The sequence below is a fragment of the Schistocerca gregaria genome, chromosome 2 (genome assembly GCF_023897955.1).
Source record: "Schistocerca gregaria isolate iqSchGreg1 chromosome 2, iqSchGreg1.2, whole genome shotgun sequence".
Taxonomy (NCBI): domain Eukaryota; kingdom Metazoa; phylum Arthropoda; class Insecta; order Orthoptera; family Acrididae; genus Schistocerca; species Schistocerca gregaria.
The window spans coordinates 552,769,161-552,788,061 of record NC_064921.1 but is presented as its reverse complement, the minus strand read 5'-3'; the positions used below and the strand labels follow the sequence as shown (position 1 = coordinate 552,788,061).

Below are 18,901 nucleotides of genomic sequence, written 5' to 3'. Positions count from 1 at the left end.
TTTGATGCAACACCAACGAGAATTACGTCAAATTTAATTGGGAGCTTGAGGACGAAGCACAGTTGTTTTTTTCGGTGTGTACTCTGATCTGAAATTGACAAGATGTAGAAATAGACCCTGTGAGGGACTTGAGTTGTGTGACTGTTGAAGACCAGGGGTCGTACATCAATGTGCACAGTGAGTTAAGTGAAGTTTGTAGTGAGTTTACAGTGGACCCTAGTACAGTTTCACTTTGCATTAATCGTTTCAGTGGAGGTCGTATGAGCCGTAGACGATAATCCAGAACTCTGAAGGCCAAAAACGTCAACAGAAGAACGAAGTGCGGAACTTGTGGCAGACGCTCTTGAAGGTGATCGCAGTACGACTTGTGAGGAACTCCCTGAAGCCACAAGAATTCCCCCGAACTCGATATTCCGTATTCTGAGAAATGATTTGCAGAAGAGAAAAGCTTCTGTGACTTGGCTCCCACACTGATTGTTGGAGAGAAGCAGATACATCTGGACATTACAACCTTGCTCAAACAACGGATCGACCGTGAGGGTCAAGGATTCGTGTGTCGAATTATCTCTGTTGATGAAACCGGAGAGGTTCAAATGGCTCTGAGCACTATGGGACTTAACATCTGTGGTCATCAGTCCCCTAGAACTTAGAACCACTTAAACCTAACTAACCTAAGGACATCACACACATCCATGCACGAGGCAGGATTCGAACCTGCGACCGTCGCTGTTGCGCGATTCCGGACTGAGCGCCTTAACTGCGAGACCACCGCGGCCGGCATGAAACCGGAGCAGAAATGACAGTCCAATGAGTGGAAACCTTCCGAATCTCTCGTTCCAAAAAATTTTCGACGCGTTCAACCAAAATTCAATCAATTGATGATTTTTACTTATGATCGCCAAGGAATCGTCATGACTGATGGAGTCCCACGTGAAACAAGTGTGACAGCAGTGTATTATCGTAAATTAATGCAAAATGTGAGATTAAAATGCACAAAACCCGTCGTCAGTTGCTCAGGGCTAGGCCGCTCATTCTCCATGACGCTACTCGATAGCATATCGGAAGTGCCTTAGCCCAAAAATTGCACGAATACGAATGGAAAGCTTTGCTGCAGCCTCCCTACAGCACGGACAAGAGTCGACCAGACTCCTAATTGTTGCGGAAGTTGAAAAGACATACATTAACGTCGTAATCTTTCTCTGGGAGACCTTCCTACCACCGTTACTCAAGCCATCGATAGAGGAAAAGAGTGATGTCTTGGATGGAATAATAGGGTTTCTGAGATGTTGGGGTTCAGTTATACGGAAGCAGGGAGAATATATTCAAGGACTGTAAAGATATATTGAAAAAGCAAGAAATAAGTAAATGTGTAAGTAAAACAAAGTGTGCATCATTTATGAAACGTCCTTGGCGTATACATGAGTCACAAGCGTTTATTCACTGTCTCCAGGGAAGTGACCAAAGTTTACGAATGAATGTCAGTCTCAGAAAATAAGAAAAGTAGATGGCAGCGTAAAGATAAATTTAAGAAGCAGAGAAGAGGATCAGGCGTACGATTACAAGCGGTGACCTTAAGTGGCGTACGCACCCGTGTACACGGCAGGAGTCGATGCAGTCGGTAGCAATGCGGCACGGAAAGTCGGTGTAGAACATCTCCCTGGCCTGCTGTCCCTGAAGGCCTCGGACTGCCGCCAGGGCGCCGCCGCACCCCTCTTCTGCAGCGGGACCCGGGGATCCCCCTACATGCCGCGGGTCTCCCCCTGCAGGCCGCGGGACTCCCCCTGTAGGTCGCGGGGCTTCCCACTCCACGGGCGGGGACAGCCCGCGGCTCCACCTGCGAGGCACCAGGCGCGCCAGGGCCAGCGCTGCCACGGACGGCGGCAAGAGGGTCTCGCACGTCTCGTGCACCCAGTAATCATCTGCGGAACGTTCGTCAGTCACCGTGAGGGTACTGTACCAGCTGCTTAGACAGGTTTTATTGACCACAGATTGAAGTTTGCAGAAAAGATAACAGTAACCAACCACCTTTTACGGTGCGCTGTTGCCAGTTTCGAATCGATAGGTTCATCATCAGATGGCTTGTTGACGTTAAAATACATCGTTTTGTCGCAGTTTGGATTTATTTCCCCTTTTATTCCCCCAAGTGCTGCAAATTTCTTGGAATGATGGTGCCCTACAACCAAAATACGACGTGATAAACTGTATATTTTATTTACTTACTTTGAAAATTGCGTACAACTATGTTGCAATCAGACTGCTTGTTTTCGTGCATAGAGAAGACTGTATAAAGCACTTTTTGATACTCACTGTTGACCATTTTAATCCATAATGGGGGAATACCTAGGGATAGAAATGAGATACAGCAAAATGTTGAGTTAAACGTTGCAGGTGGAGTGGCAAACATGGGTCACACGTTTCTATTAATGATGGCCGGGACATGAACGTGAGCCGCGTGGGATTAGCTGAGCGTTCTAAGGCGCTGCAGTCATGGACTGTGAGGCTGGTCACGGCGGAGGTTCGAGTCCCCCCTCGGGCATGGGTGTGTGTATTTGTCCTTAGCATAATTTATATTAAGTGGTGTGTAAAGTTAGGGACTGATGACCTTAGCAGTGAAGTCCCATAAGATTTCATACACATCTGAACATTTTGAACATGAACGTGATTTGAAGTTTAAAGTGTTTCTCTTTTTCTTTAATTAGGTCCATTCTGTTTGATTTAAGATTTGAAAAGAGCGGAAAATTTTGTTTTCAATATGATTCTTATTCAAGATCACAGCATGGGTTAATGAAGGTCAAATAAGCAAACATGTTTTTAGTTGTAGTAGGGATTAACTCGGAATAGTGGAGGGATAAAGCACAGTATAATGTCAGACAGAAATTCGGAGCGTCGTCCTGAGGAATGAGATATGAGGGGCCTCACTCAGAATAGTGGAGACATAAAGCACAATTTAAAGTCAGACAGAAATTCGGAGCGACGTTCTGAAGAATGAGATGTGACGGGACTCAATCAGCGACTGTAAATTAATGATAACAGTAACCGGCCATTTATGGATGTTTGTTCTGTCTTGAAGATGTCAAAATAACATTTATTAGTTGAGATGTATTTATTTTTGTCAATAAACACCGTACTTAAAATTTAAAGTTAGAGTTTCTCTTTGTTCTTTCAAAATCCGACATCACAAATAGGGATTTCCCTGAAACAGAACTCAGCCTTCGAATAACTGTCAATAATTTCCTTTAGGATAACTGTTATTGGTAATCATACGTGACCCCTCATGCCCCTTCTAATTTATATCTAACTGTGTATTTTGCTGCATCACTCCTCTATTCCGAGTTAATAAGTAGCACAACTAAAAACAACTTTGCTTATTTGACCTTCGTTAAACCTTGCCATGACTCTGTATAGTGTATCATTTCGTAGGTAAAAGTTGCTACTCTTTCCAAATCTTAAATGAAATATTAGGGTTCCCATTTAAGTAGGTAAATTTATTTTCCAAATAGTCTTGAAAATGACGAAAGTCATGGCCATTAGTAGCAATGCGTGACCCTATTTGTTAGTTATATCTTTTATCTAAGGCATTTGGCTGTATCTCATCTCTATTTTGAGATGTTCCCCATTATGGATTAAATGATCAATCTTATATGTGTACACACACAGTGTAAGCACCACTCATGAACACCAAAAAATTTGCCACATGGAAGTGTGGAGATATCACAACCATAAAAGTGCCAAAGAATTTCTGTCTCAGAGATATTTTGGTATGTACATTGATGTGACAGTAGAAATTTTACAAACTACAAACGTTTCGTTACTTACAAATTATATGAAATGACAAACGATAAAAATCAAGATGAACAAATAAACAGGCCAGTTTGTTATAAACTGTTACTGGAATGGTACGTAAATATTGTAGTATACACAACAAGCAAAGTAAACGATGAGGGACAGACGTACATAAGTAAATATTAAAATAGTGGACATTATATAATATTAAAACTTCATAGGTAGTTGAAGACATTGTATGAATAAGCAAGCTATTATATTTTATTCAGTATTTCATATTGAGTTAGTGCCTGCATCTTGTTACTGTCAAAGGGGGGTAGTGATTATTTTAAACTAGAAAGCAGGTGAATGAAATTTTCAAGAAAGGCGCCACTGACTTACTCGGTCTATTCATTGAGCAGACTTTGTGGTGATGTGCTTTTATATGTACGTATACTTCAATCTCTTCAAGTAAATTCATGAAGCCAAATTTTCCAGTCTAATATCATACCTGGATGTGGTCTTCAGTGCTTTTTACTCCGTGATTGTTGATAGTTGTGCACATTGTGCGCATAGAATTCGGTATGTTGTTCAAACGTATGGCATCTATATGCTCTTTCAAATGAGTCACAAAACTTCTTCCAATTCATCCTATATAGTAGGAAGGGCAACGCTGGCAGCTGAGTTTTTATCAGGCAGATTTTTTGTGCAGGGTTTCTTTATTCTTTAAGTTGTGGATTGCTATCTGCTGAAGATTGTTATTTGTATGTAACCGTATCTACATGTTTGTGTTTTTAAACAGGTTTCTTTTTTGTTTTGTGAGATATGCTCCCTAAGGAAAGTAGTGGATATTTCTAGTGATTTTTACTTTATCTTGTGTTAAGTGCATTGTTCTCTGATGAGAAGCTTTGTTGTCTGACTGTTTTTGGACTTTTGTGATAGTCTATCTATCATGAGAGAGCTGTATCGATATTTTGAGGCTATGATTTTATTGACATTGCTTTCTTTTACAACTGGTTCAAGTGCAGTCTTACGTATGCGATTCAACGTGGAGCTAGAATATGTTATGCTGATTTAGATGACGAAATGTCAATAGATGTCGGTTTTCTATAATTTTGAAAATGGTCTTTGTGGTTCTTGTTGGAGATTTTTGAGTTAAGAAATTAGTGCCGTTGCTGGCATCATGCGCAACAGTGAACTGAACGTTTCTGTTGATGCTGCTCAGATTTGATGCTAATGTGTCAATTTACCCATAGGTGCCATCAAAAAGAATAATTGTATAAACAACATTACCTCTTGTAGTGTTGAGTTTAAGTTTATTTGACTGTTAACCTTGAAAAAGGTTTGTGTGCGTATGTAAATATCTGCTCACATCACGGTCAGCACGGCAACCGTGGTGGTCGGTCCCCTCAACGCAGACACAGAGAAAGGATCGCCAGTAATGGTGTGCTGCACGACGACCTTCTACATGAGAGGTTAACCACGTCGTCTTTCCAGACGAGTCCCTGTTCTGACTTCAGCATCACGATTGAGGTATGCCCGCGTTGACGCTTCAAGGAGTGAGAAGACTGTCAGGTTGCATTCGTCACCCTCATGCACGCCCAGCACATGGCGTTGTACTACATAGTGCCATCTGACAGATTTTTCATATCCGGTTATTTGGACAGTCACCACTACACTTGTGACATGTGAAACCAATGACTCTGCCATATGTTCGAAATCACTCAGGCATTATATTTGAATAAATGAGCTCAAGATTACATGGTGCCCATGCTGTCACGCCGTACTTCAATACGGTGGATACAGAGCTTAGAAGTTTCCCCTGCTCAGGATTTTCCCCAGTTCTGCTCAGCCACTGTAATTTGGTCGCAGGTTGCTGAGAGACTGGCAAGCCACCAGTCAGCAGCCACTGAACTCTGAGACAGAACGGAGGCAGCACCGAACGACATATCCTCCACTCACATCCAAGCACTGTTGGACTAGACGATCAGCCAAATTAGAGTCACAGATGATGTCAAAGATGGCAGCACTGTGTACTGGTCCACTGGAAGAATGACTTCCCAAATTACTCTATGCATGAGATAATTAGTCTAATCTTGTCTTCGTGGTGCCTAAGGCAGTGATATGTAGTAGGATCTAGTTTAATCACAGAATCCTCGCTTAATACTGATCTTGATACTTTGCAGTCTCTTGTGGTGTAGCTGATTTCCATCTTCTAGTATTGCTTCTGCAACATTCCCATGACTCCCTCAAAGAGCCTATGACCATCCATTTTGCTCTCTGTATATATGATGTCGTCAATAGTCATATTTGCTACGGATCCTATACACTCGAGTAACAACCGTTGTACGCTCAAATGCATGTATACACTGATTCCATTTCCAGTTGTCTACTAATGAACCATAGTCTGGTACTTGCTTCACGAGCTATTACAACTTCATTGTCCACAAATTGTTAGACACGACAATTTCTACGAGCTGACATGTTCCGATTTGTGAACAGCCGAATTTTATACTTATGAACTTTCCAACCACGTTGTCCTTCTAGACACCAATCTCAAATCATATCAGCATCTGCAGCTTTTTCATGTAGCACTTCCATATAGAAAGCTCCACAACTTGAGGTTAGTGTTAATAGACTACTGGCCATTAAAATTGCTGCACCACGAAGAACACGTGCTACTGACTCCAAATTTAGCCGACAGGAAGAAGATGCTGAGATATGCAAACGGTTAGCTTTTCAGAGCATTCACACAAGGCTGGTGCCGGTGGCGACACCCACAACATGCTGACATGAGGAAAGTTTCCAACCGATTTCTCATACACAAACAGTAGTTGACCGTCGTTACCTGGTGAAACGTTGTTGTGGTGCCTCGTGTAAGGAGGAGAATGCGTACCATAACGTTTCAGAATTTGATAAAGATCGGATTGTAGCCTATCGCAATTGCAGTTTATCGTATCGCAACATTGCTGCTCGCATTGGTCGATATCCAATAACTGTTAGCAGAATATGGAATCGGTGGGTTCAGGAGTATATACGGAACGCCGTACTGGGTCCCAACGGCCTCGTATCACTAGCAGTCGATATGACATGGCTGTAACGGATCGTGCAGCCACGTCTCTATCCCTGAGTCAACAGATGGGGACGTTTGCAAGACAACAATCATCTCCACTAACTGTTCCTCGACGTTTGCAGCATCATGGACTATCAGCTCGGAGACCATAGCTGTGGTTATCCTTGACGCTGCATCACAGACAGGAGCACCTGCGATGGTGTACTCAACGACGAACCTGGGTGCACGAATGGCAAAACATCATTTTTTCGGAGGAATCCAGGTTCTGTTTACAACATCATGATGGTCGCATCCGTGTTTGGCGACATCGTGGTGAACGCACATTGGAAGCGTGTATTCGTCATCGCCATACTGGCGTATCACCCGGCGTCATGGTATGGGGTGTCATTGGTTACACGTTTCGGTCACCTCTTGCTCGCATTGATGGCAATTTGAACAGTGGGCGTTACATTTCAGATGTGTTTCGACCCGTGGCTGTATCCACCATTTTATACCTGCGAAATCTACATTTCAGCAGGATAATTCACGACTGTATGTTGCAGGTCCTGTACGGGCCTCTCTGTATACAGAAAATGTTCGACTATTGCCCTCGCCTGCACATACTCCGGATCTCTCATCAATTGGAAACGTCTGGTCAATGGTAGCCGAGCAACGGGCTCGTCACAATACGCCAGTCACTGCTCTTGATGAACTGTGGTATCGTGTTGAAGCTACATGGGTAGCTGTACTTGTACACTCCATCCAAGCTCTGTTTGACTCTATGCTCAGGCGTATGAAGGCCGTTATTACAGCCAGAGGTGGTTGTTCTGGGTACTGATTTCTCAGGATCTATGCACCCAAATTGCGTGAAAAGTGATCACAAGTATAATATATTTGTCCAATGAATACCCGTTTATCATCTGCATTTCTTCTTGGTGTAGCAATTTTAGTGGCCAGTAATGCATTTTCTACCAAGTAATTAACGCAAAGCACAAATATTAAGGTTGCCAACCTGCTTCTCTGTGGTTTCTTCTACATATGTTGGAGGACTCTCCATCCACGCTATGTCGTCCATTAAAAAAAATCATTTCATGAACAATTTGACAGAACTTCATTTAATAAATATTTCTGTGATAATTAGTTAAAGTCTACTCGAAACTCAATATGTACTCCATCTGATTGCCTTGAACTGTGGTTTGTCGCATGGCAGTCCGGTTCCGTATGAACCAAGTTTTCCAGGATCCATGTTTGTTGTCATGGAGAAGTGCATTCTATTTGAGGTACTTCGACTTACCAATATGGTATGCAACAAATATAAGGCGTTATGTTTTATATTAACTGTTGTAAGTCCTCAAAGTCAAGATAACAATTAACTTTTTATATTGATTAACAGTTTCTGCTGCAGACAAGTCATCTTCATATCTAAAATTTAAATTGCACATGTGAATACAGCAACATAAACAGTTTATACAAAGCAAATTACAGATCCAACACACAAAACTGCACATAAAGCTATAGCAAAGTTAAAATGTATATAATAAGAGCCATACCATAAAATTTTTTTGGTACTGTAATTGCCACAACAGCTCAACACACTTCGTTAAAATCTTTTTTAAACGAGGTTCAAAATTGGTTCAAATAGCTCTAAGCACTATTGGACTTAACATCTGAGGTCATCAATCCCCTAGACTTAGAACTACTGAAACCTAACTAACCTAAGGACATCACACACATCCATACCCGAGGCAGGAAGGAAAAAAATAAAAAAGTTCAAATGTGTGTGAAAACTTATGGTACTTAACTACTAAGGTCATTAGTCCCTAAGCTTACACACTACTTAACTTAAAGTATCCTAAGGACAGACACTCATACCCCCATGCCCAAGGGAGGATTCGAACCTCCGCCGGGACCAGCCGCTCAATCCATGACTGCTGCGCATCAGACCGCTCGGCTAATCCCGCGCGGCGAGGCTGGATTCGAACCTGCGACCGTAGTAGCAGCGCGGTTTCGGACTGAAGCGCCTAAAACCGCTTGGCTTTTAAAAGAGGCAATATCCGTACATTATGTACAGGTAAAACACCTTTATATCGTTCACAACAAATCAAGTACAACGAAGATCATAAAACTGAAAAACGTATATAATGGTAATAAATAGGCAGTGAATATGAGGGAACGCATTTACAAAAGTTAGATCTAACCACTAGAATGAATATATATACGTGTAAAAGTTATCGTCTTACTTAAGACGTTCTTAGTAACTGATACAGTTTAATCACTATATATGTTATCTTATAATAGAGACCATGGAAAAGTACGTTATTACAAAATGGTATATGAGAATAGTATTGCAGCTGATGGTCCTTACAATGCTAAAAAATACAGCATTTGAAATGCACATCATCTAAACTTGAGTTGCCACAATTGCAGTGACGACATGTCTGAAGGCTGCTATGTTCGATGAGTTGCTTGAGGCAATGATCTCTAGAGGATGCTAGCAAGCGATGTGTAATATTCTAATGAAATTTAAATGAAATTCAGAATATAAATATATTTAAAATTCTTCAGCACGGTCCATCTTAAAAAACTGTACGACCAGAGCTCTGACTGATGATAACTGATAATGGCATGACATAACTGATGATAAAATGATAATAAGAGCCTACAAAAGGTATAACACATATTCAGTATATATCACAAACTAATATGCACACACAACATCATAAATACTGTACAGTATGCTGTACAATATAAGATGTCTCTTTTCTGTTCAAGGATACACCAGTTACTTAAAGTGCTATTGCCACAAAATGCGATTCTGAACAAGCTTCTGATACTTAAATAGATAACAAATGTTAACGATTACAAAGAAACAGGCGCGATAATGTCGAGATCAAATTAAGTAAAAATAAACAAGTCCTTGGAAAAAATTATAAAAAGGAATGTAAAAGATACATTGCAGGCCTTACAGAGGGATTATATCTGAAGAAACTGAGCAGTACAATAAAAAATCTAATATCACTCTAGGCTTCAGAACCGACAATATCTTTAAATCTCGTCTTCAGCATCAAATAGGACCAAACAGGAATCAATTTGAATACTCAGGACTTCCATACTGATAGTTTCTATTTAATATATGCCAGTAACTGAGGCATATACTATTAACATTGACACCTGGTTGAACTGTTGCTGTATTCCTTTCAAGCACTTGTATATGATGTACACAGCAGATAAACAGGAATATATTATACTCGGCTTTAGATAGGCTGATTAATCGTATTAGTTCCTATCTTATACCTACTATAATCTACACCTTGGTAACATTAACACTTAGAAATAGCCAACAACTATAAATCGTCTTTACAACTGCTCTCTGTATACATATGTATAGATGAATATTGTTATATGCCGGGCTAAAAAGCAGTTTACTCATATTACTTTCCTGTCATTTATCTGATACATTTGAGACTACCTAAGCTCTGAGTGACAACTTTTTTTTCGATCTTTACGAGAGCTAGCTGCAGTTAGTATATATTATGTACCCATACATTTAACATACCTGTGGAAATCGAGAAAAGCAGAGAGGCACACTTATAATATAATTATACTAGGATTTTCTGTTAAATGGTTGGCAGTAACTGAGGTTTCGTTACATTGACACCTACCCCTCAAAAATTAAATCATATCCTTTTCAAACACATGCGCATTACATACGATACAGAAATAAATTATTACACTTTGTCTAAGGCAGACAGTTTGATCATATTGGTTCCTATCTTACACCCGTTTTAACCTAGACCTGGGGTAACATTAACACCTTGAATTGGATGACTACCACGACTCATATCGCAGGTCCAATGTGCATAGCACATAATTACGTATTCTGCAGGTTTTTCTTCTTAAGAGTGAGAATGTCAGCGTGGTGGTGGAGAGTATTAGCAACATGGCACTGAGCGACATGCAGTTTTATACATTAATAATTTTTTTTTTGTCCTTTGCATTATCACACATTTCGGATCTTTTTTTCTCTCGTATAGCCGAATAATCTGTTGTTATTACTTACCGTCATTATGAGGAAAACTGTGTACCGTCTTTTTGACTTCACATATGGTCTATAATGTTATTTGATAATGATGTCCTTTATATTATGAGGACGTATGTGCACTGTCTAAAAATACCGAGACACGAACTACGCCCAGCAAACCATTGTGAATTACCACCTCGGTACAGCATTAGATAAAATGAGATCGCTTGTTTCATATCAGTTTATTAGTCTTTTATTGACGTGTCATACTGATATCAGTTAAAGCCCTTTTAGTTCCGTTGTAAGTAGGTTGTTTAGGTTTTTTATATTGGTAACGCCACGTAGCGCTCTGTATGAAAATCACTGGCTGTGCTGTGTGCAGTCAGTGGCTGGTTGGCATTGTAGTAATACTCGCCATAGTAGTGTTGGGCAGCTGGATGTTAACAGCGCGTAGCGTTGCGCAGTTGGAGGTGAGCCGCCAGCAGTGGTGGATGTGAAGAGAGAGATGGCGGAGTTTTGAAATTTTCAAGACGGGATGCCATGAACTGCTATATACATTATGACTTTTGAACACTATTGAGGTAAATACATTGTTTGTTCTCTATCAAAATCTTTCATTTGCTAACTATGCCTGTCAGTAGTTAGTGCCTTCAGTAGTTTGAATCTTTTATTTAGCTGGCAGTAGTGGCATTCGCTGTATAGCAGTAGTTCGAGTAACGAAGATTTTTGTGAGGTAAGTGATTTGTGAAAGGTATAGGGCCATTCTTTTGTAGGGATGATTGAAAGTCAGATTGCGTTGCGCTAAAAAATATTGAGTGTCAGTTTAAGCACAGTCTTGCACAATTTTTCTAAGGGGACGTTTCACCGTTATAAGATGAGCTGTACTGATGCTAATAATTCAGATGCAAATACATTTATATTCTATACTTCGTTTAAATTTCATTGGGATATTAAGGTTTTACGAAGTTACGCAGTCGCCTACTGCAACATCAAGCGATCATCGCCTCAAATACTGGAATAGAGTGTGTCTTGTACCCACATATACGTCAGCACCACATCTTGATGCATAGCTGCAAATGAACAAAGAGACAGACTGTACAGTAGCAAGACGTCATGCCGGCAGCGTCTGTTGTGCTGCGTCCTCTGCCTGTCTCAGATCGCCAGCTGCACCGTACACACCCAGAGACGTCATGTTCCTTGCCTATGAGAGTCAGATAGCATACATGATCAGTAAGCATTTTAGTGCAGAAAGTATAGGGGCAATGATGTGAGAACTGAAGCTGTTGCTCGAATTGGAAACCCTTCGATATCAACACATGGTGCAGAGTAGTAGTTCGTAGTACGCATTTTTGATGCTGCAACATCACAGTGCACATAAAACAAGGAGATGATCCATACATCTATAAATCCAAGCAGGTAAGTGTCCCAAGCTGACGAAAAAAATCCATATATTTTGTACATAACTCACCTCAAAAATCGGAAAAGTGTTATGGAGGAAAATAATTGGAGATTGGATGGGAGAGGCTGATTGGTATTTATGCGAGTGCATATTGATAGGTGCGTAGCGTGGTGAAACTTAATTACATTTATGCAGATAATGTTTTATGATGTAGTGTTTGAACACTATGTCGTCGCAGGTAATGCATTAAGTCTGCTTGACACCTAGATACAATTATTTACCCAAATCTGTGCTGTCAAGGCAGCCATGTATCAAGAGATGTGTAGCTATCCTTTCCAGCCCCATGATTACTGTCATGGAGACAATGAGTCTTGTCCTTATTCTTAACACAAGCAAAGAAAACCTCTGGAAAGCCGGTGATTGTGCAAACCATAGTCATATATTGATGTATCGGTCGAAAAATGCAGGAACTTAATGCATTAAAGAAAACACGAAAATCTGTTAAAAATGGTGGCATTGCATATAAACATGAAGAGAATCTTATAGCTTGGAGCAGAACGACTGATGTGTTTGACACTGCGTGTTATACTATTTGTTTATAGTTCAGCTATACATTTTCAATTTTTTGCTTTAACATTTTTTCCTATTTGTACTACATTTTTTGTATATGTAAAGTAAAATGTGATATACTGGAGGTTGAAGTTATTTGTATTGTATGTAGGTAATGTATGTAAAATACTGTATTGCAATACAGCCTGAGGAAGGCGCCTTGCAACAGTCGCCGAAACTTCGAAATTTTACACATGACAATGCGGCCTCAAATCCAGAAGAATTTTATAGACTGTGACAACGGCCGCGGAAGCCTACGTTTACATATGTAAAATACTATCTAAATAGTTTATTACGTTAAACAACTTCTTGATGATATTTTGTATTTAAAATATTTGTGTGTATAAACTAGTCATAAATAATGAGAGTAATAGGTTTTGAAAGTAAATTCCGGTAAGAAAGAGGTTTTCTTGAAGTGAAATGTTCAGTATAAATAAGTGTGTACTTTTGTATGTAAGTATTTTAGTATTTAAGTTGGTTGGTTGTAGAAAGTTAATAGTCTGATTTTCTTTTCCATTAGACACAACATATGGTCAAACCCTGTAAAAAGGGTAACTCTACTGATTAGCTTTTCCTATTAACAGGACTACCATCCAATAGTGTACTCTGGCTAGCAACATCATTCGCTCGAAATGTCCAGAATGCTCTTCAAAAAATCGCCAGTTACAGGCGCAACATCATCCATAAAAATTTTCTGCAAATGGTCTCCAAATAGCCAAACATATTCATTTTCAGGCATTGATCGGATCCTTTGGACCAGAACACCTCGTCCATTCCATGTAAACACAGCTCACACCATTACAGAGTCTCCATCAATTTGCGCAGTGCCTTGGTGACAACCTGGATCCATGGCTTCGTGGAGTTAGCGCCACACTAGTACCCTACCGTCAGCACTTACCGACGGAAATCTGACTCATCTGATCAGGCCACGGGTTTCGAATCACCTAGGGGGAAATCCTATGGTCACAAGCTCAGGAGAGGCAGTGCAAGCGGTATCATGCTGTTAGCAAAGACACACTGGAGATCGTGTGCTGCCATAGCCCACTAACGCAAAATTTCGTCGCACTGTCCTAACGGATAAATTCGTCGCAAGTTCGTCCTACATTGATTTCTGCAGTTGTATCAGGAAGTGTTACTTGTCTTCAAGCACTGAAAGCTCTACTGAAACCTATAAGCAAACGCCGCTGCTCTCGAACGTTAAGTGAAGGCCGTCGGCCACTGCGTTGTCCGTCGTGAGGGTCAATCCCTGAAATTTAGTGTTCTCGACACCCTCTTGACACTGTGGATCTCGGGATACTGAGTTCCTTAACGATTTCCAGAATGAAGTGTCCGATGCATCTAGCTCCAACTATCACTGCGCGTCCAGCGTCTGTTAATTCCCGTCATGCGGCCATAATCACGTCGGGAAAGTGTTTACTTGATTCACCTGATTAAAAACGACAGCCTCGCCAATGCTCTGTCCATTTACACCCATGTGTACGTGATACTACCGTCATCTGTATAAGTGCATGTCGCTATGCCATGATTTTTGTCAAAAAAAGTGGTTCAAATGGTTCTGAGCGCTATGGGACTTAACATCTGTGGTCATCAGTCCCCTAGAACTTAGAACTACTTAAACCTAACTAACCTAAGGACTTCACGCACATCCATGCCCGAGGCAGGATTCGAACCTGCGACCGTAGTAGTCGCGCGGTTCCGGACTGTGCGCCTAGAACAGCTAGACCACCGCGGCCGGCCATGATTTTTGTCATCTCAGTGTAATTTGATGTGTCATTAACTTAAGGGCCTTCTGGCACGCAAAAGCTTTTCTTCCAGCTGATAACCTTACGAAAGGATAGAATAATAATTGGCAAGACCGACTGAAATCTTTTTGAGCAAATGCGTGAGAAAACAGCGAGTGTCCTCTGCTGCGAAGTTAAGACAAAAAGAAGAAGACCCAATATCTCTGTAAAGAAACAGACGGTTAGCCGCTAGGAGTGACCTCAGAGCCGTAAAAGTACAATCTTCCTCTAAGGAGCCGTGATGAGGTTATCTCGGAGGTCATTCTCCTCAACAAGCATTTAAACCATTTCCTGCTCACTACGGGTTAGTGCTAGTTTTGAAGACGTTGCACGTAATCTGTGGCACTATCATGACTTGTGATAGGATTGCGGGTAGTTATCACTGTTAACCGAAAACAGGGTGCTTTTATTTTAGTTAATCAACTTCAACGTTACAGTAACCCACATCTCATATGAATAAATATAGTTAATTTGCAAATGGAAGAACTCCACACTCTTTGTATTCGCTACATACATTTGCAGCTGCTCTGTATTGCTGCTCTGTATAATAATATACAGTATATAAAGGGCCCGAATATGACAAGATACTTCACAACCTCCCCACGAACACGCCTCGGTGTTCAAAAAACTATGCGTCACGTCTGGCAACATCTGCTTTCCACCTAGTCTCGCACATATGGGAAACGACTAAAAACGCTATCTCAGCTATGGACGAGTATTTTTCAAAGCATACTTCATGATGAAACTTCCTGGCAAATCAAAACTGTGTGCCGGACCTAGACTCGAACTCGGGACCTTTGCCTTTCGCGGGCAAGTGCTATACCATAATTTTTTTTCTTTATTAAAACAATCATATAAGTACAGAAGTACAAAAACAAAATAATGAAGTAGTGGAACTGTTTCAACACGAATTGTGTTCTACAACAGACTGAAGAACACATTTCAGTATAGTGCCATGTAGTGCCATTTGTAAGCTTACAAAACAGAACAAAAATATTAAGCTTACAAGGGCGCCTTCAGTCCAGACAGAGACATAGAACCAAAACGCAAACATATTAAAGAGAATTACACAGTCTTAATTAGAATTGCAGTTATGACAATTGATTCACAACAGTCCAAACTCTTCACAGTCATTTGGAGCATACAAACGAATAACAAAGACATCCACAGCCAACATAAATTAAGGAAAACGTCAAATGAAGTTAATAACATCATTGAGAAGTCGGGAACAGTCCTAGGAACAGGTGTAACCCCTTATTCGTTGTGTATTTTGTTCGCTACATAGTCTTGTAGTCTTGCACTTGGTTTGTGTCCTTACCGGCGTAGAGAATTACCCTACGCCTTCTTTTTCAAACAGTATGTCTAACATTTTACCAAACATCGTCCTGAAATTTGGGTAACGTTTGATCTTCCTAAGTGCTGTTCTCATATCAGCTTTGAAACTAATGAGATTATCTTCACTATTGTCGAGGATGATATATGTGACAAACTGTCCTAACAACCACATCACGGTGTTGTTCTTGGTGGTGGGAAAATGTTTCTTATCTGGCCAGAACAGGATGTCAGTGCAGTGGCTGGCTGGGCTGCTGCTGGTAATCAGGCCCAGCCTCTGCTGCACCCATTTCCAGTTAATGAGATGACCGTCACAAGTGAAGCGATGGCGTAAGGTGTCGACTAAACCACAGCTGACGCATTTATCACTGTCACTTAAACCGATTCTATACAACCTTTTATTAGTGGGTATACCACTTTATACCACGTGGACGCCACCTCAGCGGTGTCCCAAATTACCTTGCAATGAACACTCGGGTATTTAAGTTCAATGGGATTCCTGACTATTGGAGGTGTCCATCTTTTTAATAACAGGTGCGTCGATGGTAAATCCTGCGTGAAATAATGTCCATCGAAATAGCTTACTTCAAGAAAAAACTGCTTGACACGTCGTAGTTTGTAATGTACATCAATGGGTGGGTGCAAATCGGTGGGTTGTAAGGTTCGGAAGAGCTAACTGGTTACGCTGAGAGGTTCCTTGTCCAACAAGTGGGTGATTCGTTTAATATATAACGCAGTACACTTTCGGTTAATGTCAGGCATACTGAGTCCGCCGGCCTGTCTGGAAGCCTTCAGCGTGGTGTATTTCACTTTGAACACATGCCCTTGTCAGATAAATCTGTTAGAGAGTTTCATCACGTGTTTGGCCTGCATCTTGGGGACTGGAAATATTTGGGCCGTAGAGTACGCTTTACTGAATATATAACTCCTGAGGAGTCGTATGCGTTGGCGAAGGTCAACGGACCGCCAATTGTTTTCATAGACGGAACCTTGCATTTTACTGGTGAGCTGCATTATCTAAGCTACCCAAGCACGACTCACGCCCCGCCCTCACAGCTTTACTTCCGCCAGTACCTCGTCTCCTACTTTCCAAACTTCACAGAAGCTCTCCTGCAAAGCATGTGTACTTCGTATCATCTTCTTACTGGAAAAATTTTGAACGTGATCGGTTGACCTGAAAGTTTGACAACGAAGTGCAGTTATCTCTTTAATAAAAATAGTCCTTTGCTGCTGAGTAGAGAATGTTTTACTTCTTTTCACAACTGTACTAGCAACTGAAACCGTCCCTCAGTAGCTTGATAACGAAGCATGAATCGATACTGTACGCAACTGCACTTACCGAAACCTTCGCAGTAAATCTTCCAGATCACTCCTTCACCATCACAGATTCCGTCGGTGACGTAGTCGATGTCGTTGCAGACACAGTCGAGACTCGAGGTGACATTTCTCGCCAGCAGCGCAAGCAGCGACGCGGCCAGGCCCGCTGAATACATCACTGGCTGTTGAGACTGAGGCGGTACCACAGAGTGTGCCGCGACGCTGGGAACACGGGCTCACAGTATAAGGACAAGTGCGGCGGAAGTCTTTCCGCAGGACGATTCCACCACAGGAAGGATGAAAACATCCGCCCGGATCACAGGCACATTTCTTTTTGCCGTGAAGGTGACCACCCGCCAACACAAAGGCGACAGAGAAAATTACTCGATCAATTCATGCGTACGTCTGCGTCACGCTTTAAGGAAGACGGCGAGTTTCACTAAGAGATTCGTAGAAGGCGTGAAGAGGGCACAAAAATCGTCTGGCCTGCCCTTATTTAGGACTAAATCGCAAACTGATTGTGCAAGACAGAACGTACCGTGAAGATAACTGCTTTGATCACAGTGACGATGAATATGCAGGGTGTCCCACAATAATGTATACAGTTTTTGACACTGAATATCTCTTTAACTTTAAAAGAAGGTAGAAATACAATTTTTGAAGCTAATAAATCAAAAGGTGCCGAAAACATAACAACATTTTATGTTGTTTCAGGATTTAAATAACCAAGACGGTACAGTTGGATCAACGGAATTGGGTACTGAAGTGTTGCTGGAAAACAGAGAATGTGAGTGAGATACGACTTCGTTGGAGGATTGACTTTGGAACACCAGAACCAACAAGGGTAACAATTACAAGTATCCGAAAAGAGCTTGATATCGAAGGAACGAAGGCAGGACATGAAGAAGGGACATTGCGGAAGAGAGAGATATTCAAGAGACACGAAAATGTTGCAGCAGTGATTCAGGCGTACACGAAGTCCCCGAAGATATATGTGAGATAATGCTCTCGTGGGTCTGGGGTCTGAAAAAGGAGTGGTAATAGAATTCTCCGGTCTCGGAAATCTCAGCATTACATTCCAAGACTTTAACAGGGATGATGCCGATAGGGGAAGTGAATTTTGCGAGTATTCATTAACAAATGTGCAGAACATCAACATTTCAATGATCTAATTTTCTGGTCGGATGAAGCGAGCTATAAACTTAATGGAACAATTAACCGCTATAATATTACTTATAATCCGTCTTGACTGCAATTTTTTTATTCATATGACCGCTTTCGGATCATTCAGAACCACCTTCAGATCTGATATATCAGTTACAGGGAATTTGGACGGGTTACTCCTGTAACTGAAATATGAGATCTGAAGATGGTTCTGAATGAACCGAAACCGGTCATATGAATAAAAAACATTGTTTTGCAATGAAGACGGATTATAAGCAACATTATACAATCACTGATTGCTGCTATCCCATCAGACAATATGTCTGTTTTTCCATAATTAACCACCATAATTATCTGTATTGGGCCAGTGAGAATCCATACGCAACCGACGAAAGGCATGCTAATCTACCAGGAGTATCCGTCTGCTGTGGTCTGTCATCTAGAGGGTTTAATTGGATCTGCTT

General features: G+C 41.2%; 1 protein-coding gene across 1 annotated transcript in view; it reads right to left on the bottom strand.

Annotated features, from left to right (window-relative positions):
• Positions 1 to 17,483, bottom strand: part of LOC126336209 (uncharacterized) — a 116,694-nt gene extending 99,211 nt beyond the window's left edge. Inside the window, exons 1-2 of the mRNA XM_049999716.1 lie at positions 17,296 to 17,483; positions 1,589 to 1,919 (exon numbers count right to left, since the gene is read on the bottom strand). Coding sequence (XP_049855673.1) covers positions 1,589 to 1,919; positions 17,296 to 17,449 — 485 coding nt within the window. The 5' untranslated portion in view covers positions 17,450 to 17,483. The remainder of the gene's footprint in view (positions 1 to 1,588; positions 1,920 to 17,295) is intronic.
• Between the last annotated feature and the right edge of the window lie 1,418 nt (positions 17,484 to 18,901).